The sequence below is a fragment of the Mustela erminea genome, chromosome 9 (genome assembly GCF_009829155.1).
Source record: "Mustela erminea isolate mMusErm1 chromosome 9, mMusErm1.Pri, whole genome shotgun sequence".
Taxonomy (NCBI): Eukaryota; Metazoa; Chordata; class Mammalia; order Carnivora; family Mustelidae; genus Mustela; species Mustela erminea.
In genome coordinates, this window is record NC_045622.1 from 70982401 (window position 1) to 71005404 (window position 23004).

Below are 23004 nucleotides of genomic sequence, written 5' to 3' on the forward strand. Positions count from 1 at the left end.
GGCATCACCACACTCAGACCTCCAGGAGAAATCCACACACCCTACTGTGGCCCCAACAAGTCCCTGTGACCTTGACAAAGGATGTGGCTGGAGCATTTTTCTGTGGTTCTTCACTCACTTTCTCTAATGCACACTTTCCAAGGGCCTGGCCCAAGCCGGCCAACCTCTTCCTTCTACCTTCAGGCTGGCAGGGCACCAGCCTGGGGGACACCTGCTGAAAATCACGAACCCCACCCCCAATACACACACTCTCTGTCCCTCCCTTCTCAAACACCTAGAGCTCCTGGGGGTGCCCAGATGAGTCCACGGTAGTGATAGGGAACAAAGGCTCTGAACTCGCACCATAAGGGTTCAAACCCTGGCTCTGACACTTAGAGCTTCAACTCCTTGGGCAAGTCCCTCAAGGTCTCTGAGCTCCATTTCCTCCCCTATACAATGGGAGCGAATGTCTTCATAAGGTGGTGGTGTGGATCAAAGGAGATGCTTAGCACAATGCCTGGCACAGAGCAAGTACGCAACCATGCTACCTGGAAGTACACACAAAGGAAAGAGAAGGAAACCCTACAAAATGATGGCAAGATGGAATGTCAGGGAGAGGACCACTGAGACTTCTGGTATGACCGTCCCTTGTCCAGGTGAGGCAACTGGGCTCAGGCCACAACCTCACCCCAAGACTGGTCCAGAAGCTGGGCCTCCTGGCTCCTGCTCCAGTGCTCCTTACCTAATCCCTCCCTGCCTCTCATCACTAAATGCTCTCATGGGGAGGCCCCACAAGGGGTGGTACCAGAACACTCTGAATGCCAAGGTGCCCTGGTGGCCTCACCCCAAAGCTTCCCTTCTTCTCCCCCTCCTAAGGTGCTCAAGTACCGAAAAGAGCAGTCCTAGTCCTTGCTCTGACACCAATTCCATTTGGCCTGGAGTGAGCCTCTATCTCCTCACTGGGCCCCAGTTTCCTGGATTTTTCTAGTCTTCCAGCTTTTTACATTCTCTGGCCAGAGCCCTGAGAGCCTGAGACTAACTTCCACCCCCAAGCTGGCAGCCTGGCCTGCATCGTTCCTCAGGGCACTGGACTCCCTGCAGGAAACAGAGCTGGGTAGAAGGGGTATAGCTCCAGCTTCTGTTTCAGGGAAGCAGGGGGCCTGGATCACCCAGTCCCTACTGTAGCGAAGCCACTAAGAGTTGAGCTCCTAAAAACCACCCATCCCCCACCCGCCCACCAGTCCAGGGCAGTCTCCCCAGCGGCGGCTTTGCCAGGGGAAGGAAGGAAGCAGGTGGCACTGCAATCATCTCGGCGACGGGGCGGGGGGCATGCTCAGCACTAGGGGAGAGGCAGGCCAGGCAGGGCTCTTACTTGGAAGGTGTTAGACAAAGGTGTAGTGGAGTCCGTTGCTTAAGGGGGGGTAGGGTGGCACCGTCCTGGAGGACAGGGGGGCGTTAGGCGGGAAGAGGGCCAGCTGCTGCGCTAGACGGGCACACAGGAATTAAGCAGGGCGTTAGGCTCCTCATCTGCTCCTGCAGCACCAGATGCCCCAGGCTCGGCAGGGCTGGAGGAGCGCGGGCCACACTGCCTGTCAGTAACGGCATGGCAGCATACCCATGGGGCCGAGGGTGGCTGGTTAGGACAGGCCTGCAGTTCCCAGATACTGCCTCTGAGCTAAAGAGAGGGAGCAAGAGCAAGTAAAGGCTGTGGCAAAGGTGGCCACTTGTGGAGAGGGGCAGGAAGCCCTGCTAACTGCCCTCAGGCTGCATGAGCCCTGGCAGGCTTGCCTACCAGCCATAGGAAGCTGAGCTCCATGTAGGTAGGGCAAGCACAGGCCAGACAAGAGGACACCTATGGTGGGGGCGGGGCAGTATCCCTGCTCAACATGAAAAGGAGTCAAAATGACCCACAGGGAGCCCCCAGGATCACTGGGAGGAGGGGTCTGGGTGAGTCTTCAACTGTCTCCCCAGCCACACCAACTACCTCTCAGTCCACTTAGCAGTCTCCAAGGGAGCGAGGACAGCAGAGGCTGCAGGGACTCTGTGCAGGATCACACTAGGGAGGCAGAAAACAGCCTTCCTCTTGTCCAAGGTCACTCCCCTGGCTTCTTGAAGCGATGTTCAAGCTCTCCTCCCCAGACCAGACTTCCAGGGCCAGTCCCCTCTGGGCCCAGCAGGCCCCACCCTTCATCACTTCCAGACCTTTGGCCAGGGTTGGGGGGCTGGGGGACTGTGACAGCACTTCAGACTCTATGATCACACCCTTCCCGGAAGGCCTAGAGCACACCTGGCCACGGGCGCTACCCAGACACACAGTGGCCCCTATATCAGGGGGACAAATAGCACTGGGTCAACTCCGAGGGCACACACGGGGAGCGGAGATGTGGGTGGAGGGAGGAGCCACAAGTCTGTTTCCTGGCTGAGAGAGAAAGCCTTGTACACACACACATACACACATGTGTGCACATGCACACAGACCCCCTCCCCATCCCACGGTGTTTTTTCCCCACTGGCCAGCAAAGAATCCCACTTCCCAAGTCCTGGCAGAGGCCACTCTGACAAAGCAAACAGTGGCTTTGATTTGGGGGCCAAAGCAGGGGGCCCAGGGAGGGCTCGAGGGTTCCCCTTTGTCTTGCCTAAGCAAGAAATCCAAACACCAATGCTTTCCTGTCCCCCTTCTTGTGAAGCCACAAACCTTAGCCTTGGTCCTGTCTCAGGGGCCTGAAAAACCTATTCTTAACCCACATTCTCAGAGAAAGCTGAAGAGCAGCGCCACACCCAGATTTAAGGAGGCGCTCGAGACACCCTCTCCTGGATCTCTAGCCTCGGACACTCCTGAACCTCAGTTGTCCCACCCCCCACCCCGCCGCAGCTCACCTCCCCAACTCTGGAGTGCTGATGGGACCGGAAGACATGCCGCGCTCGCCCGCAATTACCACGCCTGACAGCTGGCTTTCCGCACACTCCCTGACAGGCCATGCTGGGCTCTGAGCCCAAGCAGGGCTGGAGGCTGGCACCCTAGGCCTCACCTGCCACCTGCTTGCTGCGCTGGGAGGCCTCGGAGGCCAGCGCGTAGGAGATGTTGATGATGCGTTCCTGCTCCTGCAGCTGCAAGTCCAGGTCAGCCGCGCTGTTCCGATCCTGGCCCGATGGCGGCTGCAGGTTGCACATGCTGCAGGAGGGCCAGAAAGCAGGCTATGGGCCCTCCCCACCCCGGCATCTGCCCCAGGAGAGGAGGGTCTCCATGGCCTAGAGGCTCTCGCCCCTTTAAGGGGCATCGGATAAACACAGAGTGCTCTCTCCCTAGACAAAGGCGTATGTGCTTCTCCCAAACACCCAGCCGCAGCTTTGTTCCTCCTCTGGGGGATCACGGCCTTAAGAAGAGAGTTCCAGCTCTGCATTCCTATTAAATCCTCACATGAAAAGGCTAACCCAACTCCGAAAGAGAGGCCCTCCAATACCACGTTTAGGTTTCTGAAGCTCAGGGGCAAGATAGGAAAGCCAACCGTCCTGGCCTCCTGGGAAGTGGGCAAGGCCTCCGGCTGAGCCCCTGGCTCTGGTCTAGGGATCTGTGTGAGGAAACATAGGCCCCAACACCAGACCACCCGCCTTGGGGTTGATGTCCAGCTGCGTCCACCTCACTGTCACACTTGGCTCCATTCCCTATACTGGCCAGCATCAGAAGACACAGATCTGGGGGCAAAGGACCAGGGCAGCCCTCTATGGCGTATTTCAGATGACCTGGCAAGCCTCCTCGTGGACCGGCTGGTGCCATTCTGAGAGCCAGCCTGCCCTTTGCAATAAATAGGGCTTACGTGAGTCAGAGACCTGGCAAAACACACACCCTAGTCAGCCCGGCCCAGGTCCCTGGTAGTAGAGACACCCCCGGGGTCGGCCTAGCAGGCTGTCAAGACTCGAGCATCGTAAGCGCTGACCTGGAACGAGCAAGGATGTTGCGGATCTTCTCAGCTTTGCGATACCGCGCCTGCAGCTCCTCAAGGCTGGGCGGCTCCTCAGGGTCCAGCTCCACGTAACGCTCAGGGATGGAGACCTTCTCTGGTTTGGCCAGCTGAGGAAAGGACCAGGCGGCGGCGGCTGGGGGGCTCAGATACTGGGCTTAGAACTTGCTCCTTGCCCTGTCCCCCAGCACAAGGCAGCACATGGAGCTCACTGGAGCTACGTCATGTGCCAAGATCAAGGGCTCTCCACTGTGGAGTCGGGATCAGAACTGTGGTCTTTCCACCACACCAGACAACCTCCTTCGGGCCAAGGGACGGTGGGGAAAGGCAAGAGGGCGAGACCAGAAGCCCTCAGGATAAAATGATTATCCTTAATGCCGCCTTCGATAGGAGCTGAGCCCCGCCAACCTCCACAGCCACACTGGTCCACCGTGCAGCCTCTGCCCCCGCACTCTCCTCCACATGGGACGCTCTTCTGTTCGATTCCCTCCTTCTGACCCTTCGGACCTCACTTCCAGAAGTCTTCCCTGCCCCCCCCACCCCACCCCTAGTGTCCCGTCCTGTGTTCTGTTTGTGTCTCCGCTGTCAAGTGCAGGGACCTGACAGCCAATAGCCCTTCAGCAAACACTCCTCGGATGGGAAGATGGTTATGTAGAGGGATGCGTGGTTGGGTGGGTGGATGAAAGGAAGCGATCATGCTTTCCCTCAGAAGCTCCTCTGCTCTAGACAGTAAGCAGCCACGCAGTATCCACTGGTCACAAGAGGACAACGTCCCCAGCTCCCCCCCACCAGTCTCTGACGTGAGCCCAGCAGCAACCTCAGCCTGGTGACACCCTACTTAGACTCAGAATGATAAAGGCAACTTTTGCACGCCCCAGGGAATTTCTTCCTCCTTGAACTACAAAAGCACATTAAAATGAGGTTGGTTGAAGTTTCTAAAAACAAGCTAAATCCAATCCCAGGACAGATCTGGACTTGAATTTAAACCCATGCAGACCTTTCAGTCTGGTGAAAGATGGCAAGAAATAAACTCTTCTCTGTTATTTCCAATGAGGGCAGATCCAGAGGAAGGAAGTAGATTACATTGTAGCAGGAGGGATTTAGGGTAGAGATAAGAAAGGACTTTTTCCCCTGGCTGGCAGGCCAATCAGAACACCACGAGGCATACTTGCATTGCCAAGGCAGCAGGGAGAAGCTTCTTGGGAGAATGTGAGAAAGCACAGACCTTCGGTTGTTGCAGAGGTGCCAAAGGGAGAAAGTCTAAGGGCGGGGGACCGGCTTCCTTAACCTCTGGAGCCCCAGCTGGCCCCAGAACTCGGCAACTCCATAGATGTCAATTTGCTAAATTAGCCTTCAAGTGGTGAGAACACTTCCTCTCATGCAGTTTCAGGGCACGCCAAGTCCTCTTATAAATATTTGTGGGGTATCTGCGGGCCCCTGTGTACTTCATTCAACAGAGCTGTCACCCGGAAAACACTGACAGAGCACCTACTATGCGCCAGGCTCTATGCTGGGCACTAAGAGCCCAGAAGTGAACCAAACAGCCATAGGCACTGTTCTCCAGAGCTTACAAACAGCACAGTATAGGCCACAGGAGACCTCCCCATGTCATGAAGACCCTGAATCTGTCCCACTTTAATTCCTTGCTCTTCCTTTGGGTAAGACACATTCCTCAATGACAGAAGACCCAGGGGTTACTTGCTTTTCCAGGCCTGGCCAGTCATGATGCATTTGTGCCACCAGAGGGCACTAGAAGAACTCAGACTAGAACTAGGACGCAGGTCTAGGCTCTGCTAGGGCTGGAAATTTCACCTGTGATTTTTCAAACCTGCTCCCCTCCATACCCACCCCCTCCTCACCAAGTCTAATTGCCCAAGTTGGCCGATAACTGGCCCAATCAGTTGCCCTGACTGGCCAACTCCTAGTTTTCCAGAGAGCATATCCCAATAACCACGGCTACCTAGTTACCTACTGGTTACAGCTACCTGTGTACCTACTATGTGCCAGGCACCATGCTCATGGTTTTCTGACCACTGCTAATCCTCCAGGCAATGTGCTGAGTCAGCTTACCCCTACCACACCCCACTTTACTGTCGGGGGAAACCAAGGCTCAGAGAAGTTAAGTGACTTGCCCTCAACTGTGGAAAGAGAGAGATGGATGGGTCTGAATCTTCATCAAAAGGCCTTAGCTCAGGGCGCCTGTGTGGCACAATGGGTTAAAGCCTCTGCCTTCGGCTCAGGTCATGATCCGAGCGTCCTGGGATCGAGCCCCGCATCGGGCTCTCTGCTCAGCAGGGAATCGGCTTCCTCCTCTCTCTCTGCCTGCCTCTCTGCCTACTTGTGATCTCTATCTGTCAAATAAATAAATAAATTAAATATTTAAAAAAAAAAAAAAAGGCCTTAGCTCTGGGGCATCTGGGTGGCTCAGTCAGTTAAGCATCTGCCTTCAGCTCAGGTCATGACCCCAGGGTGCTGGGATCGAGTCTCACATCTAGTTCCCTGTGAAGCAGGGAGTGTACTTTGCCCTCTGCTTGTCCTCCCTCTCTCTCTCTCCCTTCTCTCTCTCACTCTGTCACAAAAATAAATAAAATATCTTTTTTTAAAAAAATGCCTTGGGTCCTTTTTTTGCCTCGAGCTGCTATTCATCCATTCTCCTGGCCACACTGACACTGAGCCTTGTCCCCATTCAGGACAACACCTGCCCGCAGTGCCACTGGGTGGGGGGGTCAGGCCACAAGCCAAAGGCTGTTTCTCCTGGGGGTGGGGGACACGAAGGAAGCCCCTGCCCTCACCTCTCTGCTGATGTCCAAGTCATAATCTTGAGGTTCCAGGTCCAACTCAGTGACAGGCATGGCCTGCACTTTCAACCAGCCATTTTCCTCCTTGTCCTTTCTCTCCCCTTGCATGGCCCGTTCCAGCAACTGCAGGTCAAAGTCCTGCTCGCGCTTCCACTGGCAACAGAACAAGAAGGTTAAATGTAGTCACATCGTGACTGCTACAAGAGCCAGGCTTGTCCCCTTTTGGGTGGGGCTTGCAGGTACTGGGGTCCTTGGGAAGGGAGCCTGTGACCCACTGGGGAAAAGCTGTGTGACCATGAGCCCCTCAACCTCATCTCCAAGTCAAGGCAGTGGTTGTAGGACATGGGTGGTCCCTGTGGGTTGCTGTAACCCCATGTAATGGAGAATGAGACCTCTGCCCATTTATATGGCCTGATGCCAGGCTGCTGATTTCTCTCTCATCTGGGCCCCCAGAGGATTCACCCATGTACCTCTAGAGCCCACTTCTAAGACCCATGACTTCAGACTCACAATGGTCCCCAGATACAGGAAGTTTCTCAGTCTAAGAGGGTGACCCCAAAACAGACCCAGGGACAGAGCTCCAGAGAAGCTGCCTTATAGCTTGTGGAAGCCTTTCTAGTTCAGAAACCATAGAACTCAGCTCAGAAGTGATGGAAAAAACAAGTCCTTTGAGGCCCTGGTAAGCACATACCAATAGCCAAGACCTTCTCTAATGGATGGTCCCAAGACGATACATTTGGGGTGGGGGGTACTGCACCCACAATAGAGTAGGGAAGGTCCAAGCAGTGATGGCTTGGGCGTAGGGAGGCAGCTAAACTGCTTCTTACCCAGGCATCTATTTGGGGGAAGACACTTTAAGTTAGAAAAACAATGAAACTACGTACAATTGAAATGCTGAATCAAACACAACATTTCCCAGGTTCTTCATTAGTGCCAGCTAGGTACTAAGTAACTTAGTTAGGTACTAAGTTAGGTACTTAGGTACTAAGTAACTAAGTTACTTGGTACAAGCATCCCTTCAGAGAGGGAAAAACTAAACTGGCCATTTTAAGATCCAAACGCAACTCTGCAACTCTGTAGGGGCCTTTCAAATCATCTATGGCCTACGTCCTCACAGGCCTCTGACACTGAGCAGGTTGTTGAGAGGAGGGAACAGCCTCAAAGCCTCTCTTTTCTTGAGCAGAAACCAAGCAGAGGCTTCTCCATACCAGCAGACCTCCTCCGTCCCACTCCATATATCTCACAGAGCCCCAAGTGATGATTGTCTTTGGTGCCCCCTCCTGTACCCCCAAAGCCCCAAACCCATGGCCACATTGACACATTTCACCCATTCATGCACAAGCTCTCAATACTGACTCCAAGCCAGTGGGACTGCTCTTAGGTGATGATTTCCAATTACAGCATGAAAGGATTAGGCATTTGAAGTTTTAAGGATGAAAAATTAATTTAATGATTCACAAAGAAAATGCACATTTTTTTACACGCTCACAAGTGCCCCAAATAAACAAGTCCTCATTGAAACCCAGCCTGATTGTTTCCACAAACAGGAAAAGGTCACTAGACTCTGTGATGTATCCTGGGGAAGAACCACGCCAATCCATTGTCATTAAGCAACACGTTTATTGGCGTTGATGCAGAGACTCACACAAGTCTTTTTTAAGAGAAAAATTACAAGATACTCAAGTTACGATTTTTAGATAATCTTTCTACATTTGAGACATCAGGTTGTAAAAGGTCAGTGTTACCCCAAATGACATTTGCTTGTAAAGTTTAAAAGTTACCGGCTTTGCAGCTTTTCAGGATATGAGTGTGCTGGGTCTTACCCCTTTGGTGTCTGTGCTAACAGCTGCAGAGAGCCCCTCTGAATACAGAACATAATATATCTTGGCAACCATTCAAATTACTAAATACGAGAAACACAAAAGGTTTTCCATAAGAAACTGTGCAATAGGACTGGAGGAATTAAAATTGAACCACTTTAGATTGGTAGTATTTATTTAAACGTGCAGTCTCTGAAGCCTGTGTCTACCGTCCGGGTGTAAGGCATGGACTTTGATCAACTCGTAATGCCCAGACCTCTGCCCATGATCACGGCCCTCAGGCAGCAGGTTGGCTCAGCCCTGTGGGGCGGCTTCTGGGTTAAGTGAATTTCAAGTCAGTAGGCCTGCATCAAGGGCACAGGAGAAAGGTGAGTCACACATGGAAATGCTAGCCAGGCTATGGAGACGAGAGCTTCTATTACAAGCCTGGTAACAAAGAGCACAGGCCAGTTAGAGAATGTTTAATGCAAATTAGAAGCTTCTGTAAACACAATCAGGCAGGATTAGAGAGGCAATGAGCGGTAACACTAAAAGCAAAAGAGCTTGTGCGATGAATTAGGGAAACAGCAGTCTGGCTAGAGGGCTAGGGAAACAGAATAGTCTGATGGAATGTTTCCCAAAGGGACAGAGGGGGACTGTGGGCAGGGTGCAGCGCCAGGAAGCACACCAGGGGGCAGCACATGTACCCCCCCAACCCCCCGCTCTCCAGGGGGTACCATGAGGCCTGCCAGCACCAGAAGCTGGGGGAGACCGCCAGCCATCAGGGCTGTGGGGCCCAACCCTGTGCTCAGCTCCTTTGCGGGGCATCGCTGAGGGGTCTGGGAGGCTGGCTGGCTGGCTTGCGTTCCTCCTCACCAATCATATCACCATCTTCCTCCTCCATTCCTGAACTCTCTATCTCCAAGTCCTTGATCCAGCTGAGACTCCGAGGGTTACAAAGTCCTCTCTCAAGTTCAGCTTGGAGAACAAACTTGGGACACTTGCTCTGGCTCCTAGGCTCCTGCTGTGACATCCTCACTCCTTCTCTGAGTCCGGATCACCCTCTGATCAGGTCAGAGCTGTGGCCCAGGTTGTGGACACACAGCCTATGGGGTGTTCTCTGAACCATCTCGGTCGAAGGCCTGCTCTCTCCAGGGTGTGATATTCGTTGTGTTTGGGGAACTCTGGGAAGCTCTGCTCCCCGTCCCAGCCCCACCTGCCTGGACCCTCCTAACATACTGAGCCGCGGTCTCCAGGGAGAGGCTGGCTGAGGTAGCGGGACGAGGGCAGACCCGTCCTCTCTCCTTGGCTCAGCGTCCTCTTGCGCTCCCGGACCAGGGCCTTCTGGTGCCGCTTCATGCGCTCCAGCTGCTCCTCCGCGCTCATCTGGCCCCGCTGGTGATCCCCTGAGTACAGGCGCTCCAAGGCACTCTTGGGTCTCTGAGGAGCAGGAGGGTGAGAGACAGGGCAGCTGGGCTGGGCCTGAGAGGGCAGCCATCATTCCTGTCCTTTCTTTCTCTCTCTCTGTGTCACATGCTCTGTCACTCTCTCTTTCTCTCTCTCTCATATACACACACACACATACACACACACACACACACTCCTCTAAGCATACTCTGGCTTTCTGGAGAGGACCCCATTCTGCAGATGCAGACACTGAGGCCCAGGCCTGTCCAGCTGGACACACATGTAGCATGTGATGGGGCCAGAACTCAGGGTACAGACATTCTGGGTACCCTCCTGTGAGCCTAAAAGGCTGGAGAGAAAGGTAATGGGTGGTCCTCAAGAAAGAAAGAGAGCCAGATGATGCCCTTCTAGGTGGGCAGTGGGAAAGATATCACTGAGCACATGCTCACAGGGACCCTGAGCTCAGGAGGGGCTGAGGTCACCTCAAAGGCCATCCCTGGGGCTCCCAGGATTGCCAGTCACCATCCACCTCATAGCCCTTGCCTCCCAAGGCCACTCACAGGGAAGGTCACCTTGCTGCTTTCGGCATTTAGACCCCTCCGGAGCGTGACGTAGGGAGCAATGGTGGATGACTGCTGGAGCCTTGACGTGGACCCTGAGAGCCCTTAATGAGGAAAGAGAAGTGCAAGTGTATTTATGATGGGGTAGACAGGCCACCAGCCCCTCCCAAATCACCTCCCACTCCTGAGAGGGGACCATGAGGACCTAGCCAACAACCCATTCCTCTTCCTCCCCAAGGCCTAGAAGAGTAAGGCCGGGTAGAGGAGGAGGGGCCAGCCCAGGGGTGCTCTTTGTACAGCGTCCCTGGAGATCTACAGACCACCCTAGTTTTCCTTCACATGCAGAAGACCTGGGCTGCTTGGCAGGTAGAAAGGATGAAGAGGAAGGAATGCCCTTCCTCCTCCTTTCTTCCTGGTGCACTCCTATGCATCCTGCATGACCCAACCTAGACGCCCTGCCTGTGTGAAGCCTTCTCAAATGCCCCAGGCAGAATTTACTGTCCTCTCTATCCTTCAGTACATGCATTGGTTACTGCACTGACCACAGTGCCAACACACCTAACCAACTAGCCTGCAGATTTAACGATGCCTGTCTGACCGACTGACTGAATGACTGAAGGAATAAATGAATGAAGGGAAAGCAGAAGCACCAAGTACTTATTAAGCACTTAACTACGGAACAGGCAGACACTGTGCTTGGTGTTTTATATAGATTTTGTTCCACTGGGCTTACCATGTAAGCATTACCTGACCGTTGCAGAGATGCATAGCCTAAGGCTCAGAGAGGTCAAGGAACTTGTCCAAAGCCACTTGGTAGGAATATCATTGACTCTGTGCTTCCCACATCTGGGTCGGTCCTACGGCTTAGAGAAACCATCTCACCCTCGCTGGCTGATGCCACTGCCTGTGCTTTCTCTGCCAACACCAATTCTTATCAGGGGTGGTTCCTGACATCTGGAAATGGGCATCACTCCAACTAAGGACGCTACTAGCATTTGGCACATAGGGAAAAGGACAATAAATGCCCTGAAATGCAAAGAGAATCCTGAGCAACAAAGAACTGTCCTGCCCCAAATGCCACTAATATTGCTGCTGATATACACCTATGCCATAACAAATTAAGGGAAGTGTCCCTGGGCACAGTGCCAAGGATTGCTGTGGCCCCCTTCAGCAAAATCCAGAGCCTACACCCTCCAGGGACCAGCTCAGGCCATAGCCTGCCTAGGCCTCGAACCCTGCAGGTGCCAGAACCACAGCTGTGGCTCCTTTAGCTTCTGCACCTGGCCAGTGGGGAAAGCACTGGCCGCCCACTTTAGGGAGCAGACAGGAGGATCAGGGGAGGAACAGATGCAGGAGTGTGGTCAGCCTGCTCAGAGATTCCAGGAGACCCAGGTGCAAAAAGGTCAGGAGACTTCCCTTTAAGAGGATTTCTGAGAAGAGGGTCTGGCTGTGGGGACCAAGAGGGCATGAGTAAGTCTAAGGGCCTAAGTCTGCTCCTACCCCCATCTGGAAGGGATAGGGGAGGACAAGGAGAAGGAAAGTGTGTTTGTTTATAGAAGGGACTCATGGAGTCTTTGAGTGATACAGGACAGCCGAAACCCCCCCGGAAAGCCTGAGATGGCGAAACTGATGGCAGTCACCCAACATCCCAGCCTGTAGGGTCAGAGGCTCCGGAGCCAGAACACTGGGACTGAATTCTCACTCCATCACCTGTTGGCCATTTGGCAAGTTAGTTAATTCCTCTGAGTCTTAGTTCTCTGATCTCTACGGTGGAAATGATAATAATAGCACTCCCTTCCTAGGATTATTAAAAATATTAACTAGGTGAATATAGAGAGCTTGAAACAGTGCTGGGCTTTAAAGTAATTGTTATTGTCATTATTTCCAGGGGCAGATGTGATAAAAGAGAAAGAGAAGGAGGCCAGAGGAAGGAAGGACAGGCCCTCCCAGCAGCCCAGAGTCTCCGTGACAGCTGCTGAGGCCCCCAGCTGCAGGCAGAAGGGTGCAAGGTATGGGACGAGCGACTGGGGAGCAGTAGTTACGGTCGTAGTGGGGTTTCCCAGAAAGCCTCCACGGACAGGTTTGCCTTACCTCTGCCTGGCAGTGTCTGGTACCTGCTGTCAGGGCCCACTAGTCCCAGGGAGGGCTGGGCCATGTCCCCACTGAAAGTCGCCAGCTCAGGCTCACTAACGTATGACCGGAGCTCCACCTGTGGGCAGAGTCTGAGGCTGTCGTACCTGCCCAGTGTCATGCCACCTCCCCTCCCCTCACACACATCGGGGCAGCCCCAGAGGTCCCTCCTGCTCACCCTTGAGTCCCCATTCACACACTGCCCCTGCTCCCGGTCTCGCTTTCTCTCATCCGACTGCCGTTTCAGACCCCGCACTGACGTGTGCCGAATGATAGTGGCCTCCTTTGGCAGAGGTGGAACTGCCGGGGGCTGGTCCTCTGGACTGTAGAGCTCAGGGAGTGGGGGTCTGGGAGGTGCCTCGTCTTCCTGCTCAGAGAAAGAACCAGAATCAGTGCCAATGAGAGGGAGCTGGAGGGAAGATGTGGCATCACTAAGGCGGTAGCCCACCAGACTGGAGTGGGTCACTTCAGGCCTACAGAGTAGGACCACTCTGGATGGATCCCCACCAGGGATGCCAACACTTCCCCCAGATGAGCTGCGGAAAAGGGGGGTGCCTCTGCTCTAATACTATTCTTCCCTTCAATTCACTTGTTTTCCATTTTTTCAAAGCGTTACCTATACAAAATCCGGTCTCCTGGGTCTGTGGTATTACTCCACTTCCACGAAGCGTCCCAAGGTGGGGAGGCGGCTTTAGGCTGGCAACTCTGTGCTTATCTGTATGTCGATGATAGCAACCCACCACCACCACCACCTGGAGAACAAACACCTACCCCGCCTCCAGAGTTCTCAGACTGAGCCGGCTCACTGTCCCTGCATGGTCTCTGCATCCTTCAACAGGTTGCTGTCTGAGCAAGGACAGTCTACATCCCCTGTCCATGCCCTTTCTATCAGAAATGTGCGTGGTTACAAACTATTTCCTCCTTCCTGACTCGGGGACTGAATAAGCAGTCAGCAATGGGTGACTCACTGCCTTCCTGGCAGCCCACTCACTGGGCGGTGATGAATATAACTATTTTCCTTGAAACTCACCCCACCCCCTAATAAATGTTCTCTGAGGGCTGTGACTTCTTCACAGACCAACAGTCTGGCCCCTGACTGCCACGAACACCCACTCCTGGAATCAGGGACCATCCTTCCTAACCACCCCCCTTCCTTAGTTTAATTTTGCTTTGTTTCTCAGGATTCTGGAAAGGTCAGGAAAGGGTGCTGAAGCTTGCTCTAGGAAGGTTTATCAGCATTCTTGTAAAGTGACACAGTTCACTATTGTGTGAAAGTTAAGCCTCCTGTCCCAGATACCCACACGCTCTCTGGGCATCAGCGGCTTCCAACCCTGACAATGTCTTGGAATCACCAATCTCTAAAAAGTTCCCCAGAAAGATAAACACAAAACATGGACACAAACACAAAAACTGCTTTGATTGAAGGGAAAAGAATGTCTGGAGATGGAGGGCGGGAGGAGGCATTTTGTTATATACTTTTTTTATCTTTTGATTTTGTGCCCTTGGAGAATATTATCTAATAGAAAACGAAGTGACCTTAAATTCAAGAAAATAAGCCAAGCAAAAATGAAAGAACTATAGCTACATGTAACAATGTGGATAAGTGTCCCAAAAATAATGTTGCAGACAAGTGCAAGATACAGAAGAATACAGCACCGCATGTGGGCAAAACTCAAGTTTAGACACAGGAAGCAAAACTTAAAAAAAAAAAAAAAAAGAAGGAAATTATCCAAAAAGTCAAAAAGTCAAGATAGTGATAATGGTTAACTTCTGGCAGAAAAGGACTGATGGGCCTGAGGTCTCTAGTTCCTGACAAAGTTCTATTTTCTTGGTTTTCTTGTTGGTATAAATGGGTGGTCTCTTTATTATTCGTTAAATTATATATTCGTGTTTTATGTCAACCACAGGATATTACTGTTTCACAAATAGAAACATGAAACAAACAGTAAACCTGGTGAGCAAAGGGAAAGAAGACAAGCCAACTTGAAAAGTCCCTGCCGATGGGCCACAGAGGACTCAGCTGTGAAGAGCCTCTGTGACCATCTATTATTCCAAGCTGCTTATGGTGCACAAGGGGAAACTGAGGAAGCCCTTGCCCAAGGACCCAGTGAGAGAACAAGAGCCGCAATCCAGGCAGTCCAGCTCCCAGGCTACCACCTTTTCCCTCTGCTCCTCATCCTGCTAGCAGGCATCTTGCCTTAAGTCAGGAGCTGTCTGCCCTAGCCATTCCTGCTGTGTTTTGCTATTCCCCACCTCCTGTTTTGTGGCTGGTACCCTACTGCCTCTTAGATATAAAATCAGGAAGGAGATATCAATGTGAAGAAATTCACAATGACTCAGTTCAGCACATGTCTTCCAGCTCTGGGCCCTGGATGATGGCTGGAAGCAGGCGGACAGTGAGGGCCAAGAGATGGGAACTTGTGTGTTTTAGCCAGCACTGCACACTAACCTTCTCAGAGGTCCTAGGCATACCCCATACCCAGGCAAAGCTCCTCTAAACCTTTGTTAGCAAAACCTGGAGGTCCCCATCCCAAGGTCCCCCTTACTATGGCTTCCCTGTCACTTGGACCAGATCCCTTGTATTCTCCAGCCAAGCCCAGCCTGGCCCTGGAGACATGAGCCATCATAGTTCCTGACCATATCTTCTGTTTTCTTAAAGTTTCCTGTGCTCCCAGACTCTGTCAAAAGCCTGACCCATCTGTCTGTCAGGCAAGCCAAGGTGCTGGCTCGGGCAACCACAGGGGCCACAAACCTGATCTGGGGAGCTGGGCTGAATGTCCACTTAGAAGGCAGACGGCAAAAAATAGGAGATGTGGAGACTCTCAGCAAATACTAACACCTTTGGGCCTCAGTTCTCTCGTGTGTGGGATGGGACAGAGACCTTCCTGTCTGTGGACTATGAAGATCAGCCGCATCCTACAACTCAGCAGAGTGCTCAGCTGCCAGGGAAGACAAAGATGCTCTTTTGCTGAGAGGAGTCCCTCACCCACGAGCTTGTGCAACCGCAGGTTTGCATGGAGTCCGCGCGGGGCAGCCACCTGTCTCTGTGTGGTACATATCACAACCCCATCCTACTTAGCACAGTCATTTCCTCTTGCTGGGCCTCCGTTTTCCCAAATGTAAAACGGGAAGACCGGGCTAGCTCCTCTCTCAGGGCCCTTCCAGTTCTGGGAGCACGATGGTCGGCTCCACCACTTTAACTGTTCCTAGCTCGGGACTCTGGCTGACTCCATCTTCCCGGGTTTCCCCAAAAGCTTCTCTTCCAACAGAAGCTGACCTAAGGACAGAGAGAGACAATCATCTCCCAGAGAGAAAACAATGGTGCTCAGCTCCTGGTCATCGATACTTACAACTTTGGGCTTTGCCTTGGTTGGTGACTGAAGAGGGGACGTCACTTTCCTCAGCTGGGGTGGATGAGGTCGGTACGGCACATAGGTTTGCAGCTGGGGGAAGAGTCGGACCTCCAGAGGGGTCCGCACGGGGCTGGTAGGAGGGCTGAGCTGTGGGGGCGGCTTGCTCTCAGAAGTCGAGAGTGAAGGCACAGGCGGGTGAGGAAACAAAGGCACCGTTTTTCTCTCTAAGGAGCAAGGAGGGAAACAGGATGAGATGGAACAAAGACCCTCTTCCTTGGAGGACGAGGGGAGTGACTTTGCCATAAAGACCTGACCTCCCCAAGGGACAGCCCATGTATGTGGACGTTGGCCTCCAACCCCCCACCCCCAGGAAGATGGCCCACTCACCTGGATTTTTGACCGATTCCACCAGGATTCTAAAGTTCTCTTTATTTGCACTCAGGCCTGCGATGACATCTTCAATCCTCCAGAGATCCTTCTGTATCTGCGATTTCTCCTGAGAAAGACAAGGTGGTGGTTCACTTCCTTCTTGGCACCTCACCAGAAGTTTCTCATTTGGACTTATGCTGTCATTTCAGACATAGCCCCTCACCCTGGGGGGTAGCAACCCCTTTGGAAACCCCACCAGGGCTAGAGCCAAGCCTGCCTCAGAGCTTCACAGGGAAACACACATATGGAAGACACCCAAGATCCAGGGGAGAAGTTCAGAGGAGGTTTCAGTGATTCACCTTGCCTAGCTCCCCCTAATTTAAAAATAGATGCCTTAAATACTGTACACTTCCAAAGTATCTACAGCAATCAAAGTCAGAGACAGAAGAGTGGTTAACAGAGGCTGGGGTGGAGAGGGGAATGAGGAGTATTGCTTAATGGGTACAGAGTTCCAGTTTTGCAAGATGAAGAAAGTTCTGCAAATTGGCTGCACCGTCTTAACGTACTTAACACTACTCACCTGTACATTAAAAATGGCTAAGGTAAGAAGCTTTATGTTATACATATTTTACCGTGATTTTAAAAAGAAAAAAAAGAAAAAGAAAAAAGCCAGACTGTTTCAGGCAACCACGGCAGAAGGGAAGAGAAGGCAAAGACTAGCGGTTATACCATCCCCAGAATATAAAGAGGATCTTTGAAAAGACAAAGCTGAATCCTGGGATTTGAGGTTCATTTAAAAGCACAATGGGCAACAAATCCTTGGCAAGAAAAAGAAATGAAGTACCGATACGTGTTACAACATGGATCAACCCTGAAAATGTTTATGCCATGTGAAAGAAGCTAGACACAGAGGCCATATTTATATGATTTCACTTACATAAAATGTCCAGAAGAGGTAAATCCAAAGAAACACAAAACAGAATATGGTTGGCTAGAGCAAGGCCAACCTTGGGCAGTTGGGGGTATGGATGAGGAGGGACTGTTAATAAAGAGAGGGTTTTTTTTCAGGGATGATGACAATGTTATAAAATTGATTGTGGCAATAGTTGTCCAACTCTGAATATTCTAAAAACTCTCGAATTGTAGATTTTAAAAGGGTGAATCTTATGGTATGTGAATTATGTGATAAAACTTATGCACACTCTCACAAGTCACAAACAAAATCAGATGGGGACAGGTCCCAGAAAGCAGTGAGAAGGTTTAATCATGATTAAGGGACTCTGGGCATTTTACTGAGTATAGTCGACACACAATGTTACATTAGTTTCAGGTGTACAACATAGTGATTCAACTTCTCTAACCCTTACACTATGCTCACCACAACTGTAGCTACTATATGTCATGATACAGTGCTAAGGCAATTACTATTATATTCCCTGTGCTGTGGCTTTTATTCCCACAATTTACTCATTCTATAACTGGAAGCCTGTACCTCCCACTCTTCTTCACCTGTTTTGTGCATTACCTCCAACCCCCTTCCCTGTGGCAACCATCAGTTTGTTCTCTGTGCTTAGAGGTCTGATTCTTTTTTGTTTAGTCTTTTGTTTATTAGATCCCACGTGACTGAAATAATATGGTATTTGTCTTTCTCAGTCTGACTTCTTTCACTTAGCATAATACCCTCCATCCATGTTCTTGCTAATGGCATGAGCTCATCTTTTTTATAACTGCCTAACATCCCATTGTGTGTGTATAACACATCTTCTCATAAAAATGTGTCTATCAGTGGACACTTAGGTTGCTTCCATTTCTTGGCTATTGTAAATATGCTTCAGTAAACATAGAGGTGCATGTATCTTTTCAAATTAGTATTTTCATTTCCTTTGCCTAAATACCCAGTATAGGAATGGTTGGATCATATGGTATTTCTAATTTTTTGAGGACTTTCCATGCTGTTTTCCAGAGTGGATGCACCAATTTACACACCCGCCAAACAGTACGCGAGGGTCCTCCTTCTCCACATCTTCACCAATATTTATTTCTTGTCTTTTTTATTTTAGCCATTCCGACAGGTGTACGGTAATCTCATTTTGGTTTTTTTTCCCCAAGATTTTATTTATTTATTTGACAGAGAGAGAAAGAGATCACAAGTAGGCAGAGAGGCAGGCAGAGAGAGGGGGAAGCAGGCTCCCTGCTGAGCAGAGTGCCTAACTTGGGGCTCAATCCCAGGACCCTGAGATCATGACCTGAGCCAAAGGCAGAGGCTTAACCCACTGAGCCACCCAGGTGCCCCCTCATTGTGGTTTTGATTTGCATTGCCCTAATATAAGTGATGTTGATCATCTTTTCATGTGCCTATTGGCCATCTGTAGGTCTTTGGCAAAATGTCTATTAGGGTCCTCTGCCCATTTTTAAATGTTTTTTGTTCTCTGGGATCTTGGAGGATTTTTTGGAATTGACTTGTATAAGTCCTTTACATATTTTGGATATTAATTTGTGGGCACCTTTTAATAGAGTTGTTTAAACATCAAACTTTTTTTTTTAATTTTTAAATTGTCATGGGAGAATGTAGCTTTGATCACTCCCCACAGACTTAAAAAAACAAAGGCTTCACACCCCATCTCCCCTCAAGGCACCCAGCCATCCTCCCGTGGAAAAATTCTTGCATGTGTGATACTTAGGGACTTGCCTGATTCAGCAAGTAGACTATATGCCCTTGGTTATCTTCACAGTTTCTCAGCACACGGATGATGAGTGAAAAAAGACCCAGTCACATAAAACTCCCCGATCAATGCTGCCCAACAGCTGTGACAACAGATGTCCGAAGCCTCCCTCCTAAGGGAGCTCACATTCTCATACTCTCTCCATCCTTCCAACACCAACGCACATCCTCAAGGCTGATAAATAAGGAAAGGGCTTGATGCTTAGCTCCACCCCAAAGCACAAGTGTCCTAAAACAGACATGGTATTGAACCCAGAGTGTGAGAGTGTGTGTGTGTGTGTGTGTGTGTGTGTGTGAGCTAACAGAATTATCTCAGGAGCGGAGGTCCCCAAGCAGGGTGCTGGGAACAGGTAAAGGAGGAGCGTTGGAATGAAATCAACTCTCTCCCCTCTCCTCCAGCGGTCTATCTGGCATACTTTTACCTGTCAGTTTGCAGTTCTGCCCCTATTTAGCCCTTCTGTCACTCCCACATGTAAGAGAAGAGCAAGGACAAGCAAAAGCCAGAGAGCCTCTAAGGTTCTCCAAGGACGATGGAATTTCAGAACTGAAGGAAAAGGTGAAGGAAGCTTTTGGGGCACAGGGGTTGGTGCTTCATCCCTGGACCCTCACACCATGCTGGGCAGAAAGGCTCCTATGGACTGCATTCAGCAGACGCCTGCACTTACTGTCCAGAAGCAGGGACATGCACAGGCAGCCTCATCTATCACTGCCTCTCACGGTTACCTCAATGTTCTTTTATCCTCTGGCTTGCCAGCGCAGGTGGTCATGAGGATCTTTACAAATAAAGCCACTCACCTTTACTGAAAAGCCTGTGAATTTTCTCACAGCCAAACCTGGCTAAAGGGGGCAAGTTTCCAAGCCCCCTGCCTGAGAATGTGTATGTGGGGCTGCACGCATATCTCCACGCTTCATGACTTATTCAGGACTCTAACAGCTTGCCTGGCCTAGAATTACACCAAAGAAGTTAGCACAAAGCCTGTTCAAAGAAGGGCTTTGTGAGCTTCCCAGATCACAAAGTGGGGCTCAGGGAAAGCACGAGCAATGCCACCAGGCTAGGTGGAAGTCGAGTTGCAGGAGCTAGGCTTCAAACTAGCCTATGTCTTTGTAACTTACTTACACGGTTAAGTTCTTCAGGGAGTCTGTGACAAGACTTGTACATTTTACCCATTTGTTTTCCAGAGCAGAAAAAGGGATTCTGGGACTGCGGTATGTTAAATCACCATGAAATAAGGCATGATAGAAACACAAATGGCCAATGACCGTATAAAAAGATGTTTAACCTGCCAGTAATTAAATAAATGCAAATTAAAACTAGATGTCCTTTTTCAGCCAGCGGACTGGCAAAAACTAAAAAGACTGATACGGTCAAGTGCTGGAGAAGATGCGGATAAAGGTTCAGCACCCTCATTCACTGCGGGTGGGAGGGCAAATGAGTGCAGCCTCTTAGAGGGTGACTGGCCGGCATCCACCAACATTTAAGATGTGCACTCGCTTCAGTCTAGCAAGTCCACCCTCAGAGCCCGTCTTAGACGAAAGCTTATAAATGAGCTTGAAAGGGCAGTTAGATGCTCACTGCGGTACCATTTATAAAAGCGAAACACTGCAAACAACTTAAATGCCCATCAGAAAAGAATAGCTAAAATACGGCATATCAAGACTATGAAATACTATGCAGCAGCTAAGAACTGATTTCTTTTACTTTACACAGCTTTCTGAGATTATGGAAATCTTATTATCTGTACTGTTCAATACAGCAGCCACTAGACATAGGTGGCTACTGAGCACTGGAAATGATTCTAGCGTGACGGAGCACTGTATCTTTAATTTTAGTTACTTTCAATTAATTTATGTTTACATTTAAATAGTTAACACTTAAAGATCAGGCAACATAAACTTGGGTATCTCTCCTGGAAAGATCTGCATAACGTGAAGTTATGACAAAAAAGCAAATTACCGAACAATGTGTAAGTATGATCCCTCTTTAAGTAAACTCAACTCCCCCTGCCAGATACATTATACTATCCTGTGGATGGGCATATGTTTGAAAACAGACAGAAAGTGGTAAGGAAGGTGATGGCACACAGTGATGGCACGGATCACACACAGGGAAGGTGATGGGAAAGGAAGGGAGGCAAAGGAGCTTTCATTTCATTCTTTGCTTTTGCTTCTTACTGTTTGGCCTTTACAGAGAGATGCATTCGTGTGTTATTTTTATAGTTACAGAAACATAAGAAATAAAAAGCTAAAAAAAAAAAATCACTGCTAAAATTAATTAAAGAAGATCCAAGAAGACAAGTTTAATGGGATGGAACAGTTTAAGGAACTAGTAACTAGAAATAATCATTTGAAAGATGTTGTCAACAATATTCACCTAGTGTTTTCAGGCCACTATGCCAAGTGCTGGGGTACCAAATAAGAATAGGAAAATGTTAGCTTGGGTGCAGGGAAATCATGGGGGGCCGGGAACAGCAGCAGGAGACGGACAACTTCTGGGGGACCTGGCAGGCCAGCCCTGAGCCACAGGCAAGAGTGTTTTCCATAGGGCCGTGGACCAGGTTTTCTGGGAATCAGCTCCTAATGGTGGGTGGAGGGACAGCAGGCTTTTCCCAGGCCACACACCGAATCCCCACAGCCCCACAGCCCCACAGCTCTACAGGTGAAGTCCCTCAGAAGGAATGAAGAGCCTTTGGTCACCTGGAAAAAAAAGGCCCTTCTGTGTTGTTCCTGCAGGGTCTGCTTCAGCTGCTGCACATCACTCTCTAACTTCAGGTACTCGTTCCAGGCATTGTCCATCTCCTGTTGGCCAAGAAAATGCTCCTGAGTCTTAGTTATCCCCCATCCCCCAGACGGCCCCAAGAGCACCTGCGCTCTTGACCACTGCTGACCCAGCCAGGGGAAGACGGACGGGGAAAGGGCAGCCCAGCGGGTCTCAGGCAGGCCTGGCAGGAGAGAGACAGGGCTTGTCTTCTCATTCCTGCTCTGACCCTGGCTACTGGAACTATCGAACTGTCCCCTCTCCCACCACTGGAGATGCTCTAGTCCCCAGCTCCAGCAGAAAGGGCCTGCACCACATCAGATGGACAAATACAGTAGAAATTCTGATGCTTTGGAATTAACTGCACACAGATCAGGGAAATCTGGTCCCTTGGGTGTCACTGTAGCCATACAGCAGTCACTGATGGAAAGCATCCTGAGGTACCAGCAAAGACAGACATGTCACCCCCAGGCAAGGTGAGCTACTATCAGGAGGCAGCCTGGAGAAGTTCTGCTACTCCAAAACTCTTGTCCCTGGCCACCAACTCAACTACAGCTTGTGAGCTAGGAGAAGCAGCCCCTTGCCCAGCCCCCTGCCCAGCCCCTGGCCCAGCCCATCTTGGGGCTGGGGGATGGGGGCAGGAGAGTGTCTGCCACCCTCACACCCTCTACACACAGTGGACTCTCTGGAGATCTCTGCACGGATGTGGACAAGGTCCTCCTGCAGCAACCTCTGCTGGTGAGCAATCTTCTCCAGGTGCTGAGGCTGGTCTCGGTACTGCTCCATCTGTCTGTGCAAAACCTCCAGCACAGACTCCAGCTGGTCCTACAGCAGGGAAGGGCCAAAGAGCAAGTGGAGAGCAGGACAGCCCCTAGAGGCCTCCCCATCTCATGCCAGGAACTAAGCAAACCTGCTGGATCTGAGACTGAAAGGCCCACAGCCTAGTTGGGGGCTCTGATTCCAGCTCTAACTCTGCCCACTGGGTAGGCTCCTAGGACGAACCACCTAACAGCTCTCTGCCTCAGTTTTCTCATTTATGAAGTGGGCATAAGGTCATCCACTCCTTATGGATAAATTATGAGGATACATCAAAGAGTAGATGGAAAATTCTCTTTTCTTAGAGAAAAGGGCATGTTATGAACCTCCAGCATCGGATGTATAATACCTTATTAA

At 50.7% G+C, this 23004-nt stretch overlaps 1 protein-coding gene across 16 annotated transcripts in view; it reads right to left on the reverse strand.

The window, feature by feature from the left end:
* PLEKHA7 (pleckstrin homology domain containing A7) overlaps positions 1 to 23004 on the reverse strand; it is a 213139-nt gene that overhangs the window by 1332 nt on the left and 188803 nt on the right. For 5 of the 16 annotated variants that reach the window (XM_032356703.1, XM_032356697.1, XM_032356704.1 and 2 more), the window contains 12 exons: positions 22507 to 22656; positions 21771 to 21872; positions 16373 to 16481; positions 15983 to 16209; positions 12811 to 12999; positions 12594 to 12711; positions 10503 to 10606; positions 9775 to 9975; positions 6731 to 6889; positions 3915 to 4048; positions 3009 to 3151; positions 1352 to 1462 (listed from right to left, as the gene is read on the reverse strand). In XM_032356703.1, coding sequence (XP_032212594.1) covers positions 1362 to 1462; positions 3009 to 3151; positions 3915 to 4048; positions 6731 to 6889; positions 9775 to 9975; positions 10503 to 10606; positions 12594 to 12711; positions 12811 to 12999; positions 15983 to 16209; positions 16373 to 16481; positions 21771 to 21872; positions 22507 to 22656 — 1737 coding nt within the window. In that variant the 3' untranslated portion in view covers positions 1352 to 1361. The other 11 variants (XM_032356705.1, XM_032356702.1, XM_032356700.1 and 8 more) reach the window with 8 other exon arrangements.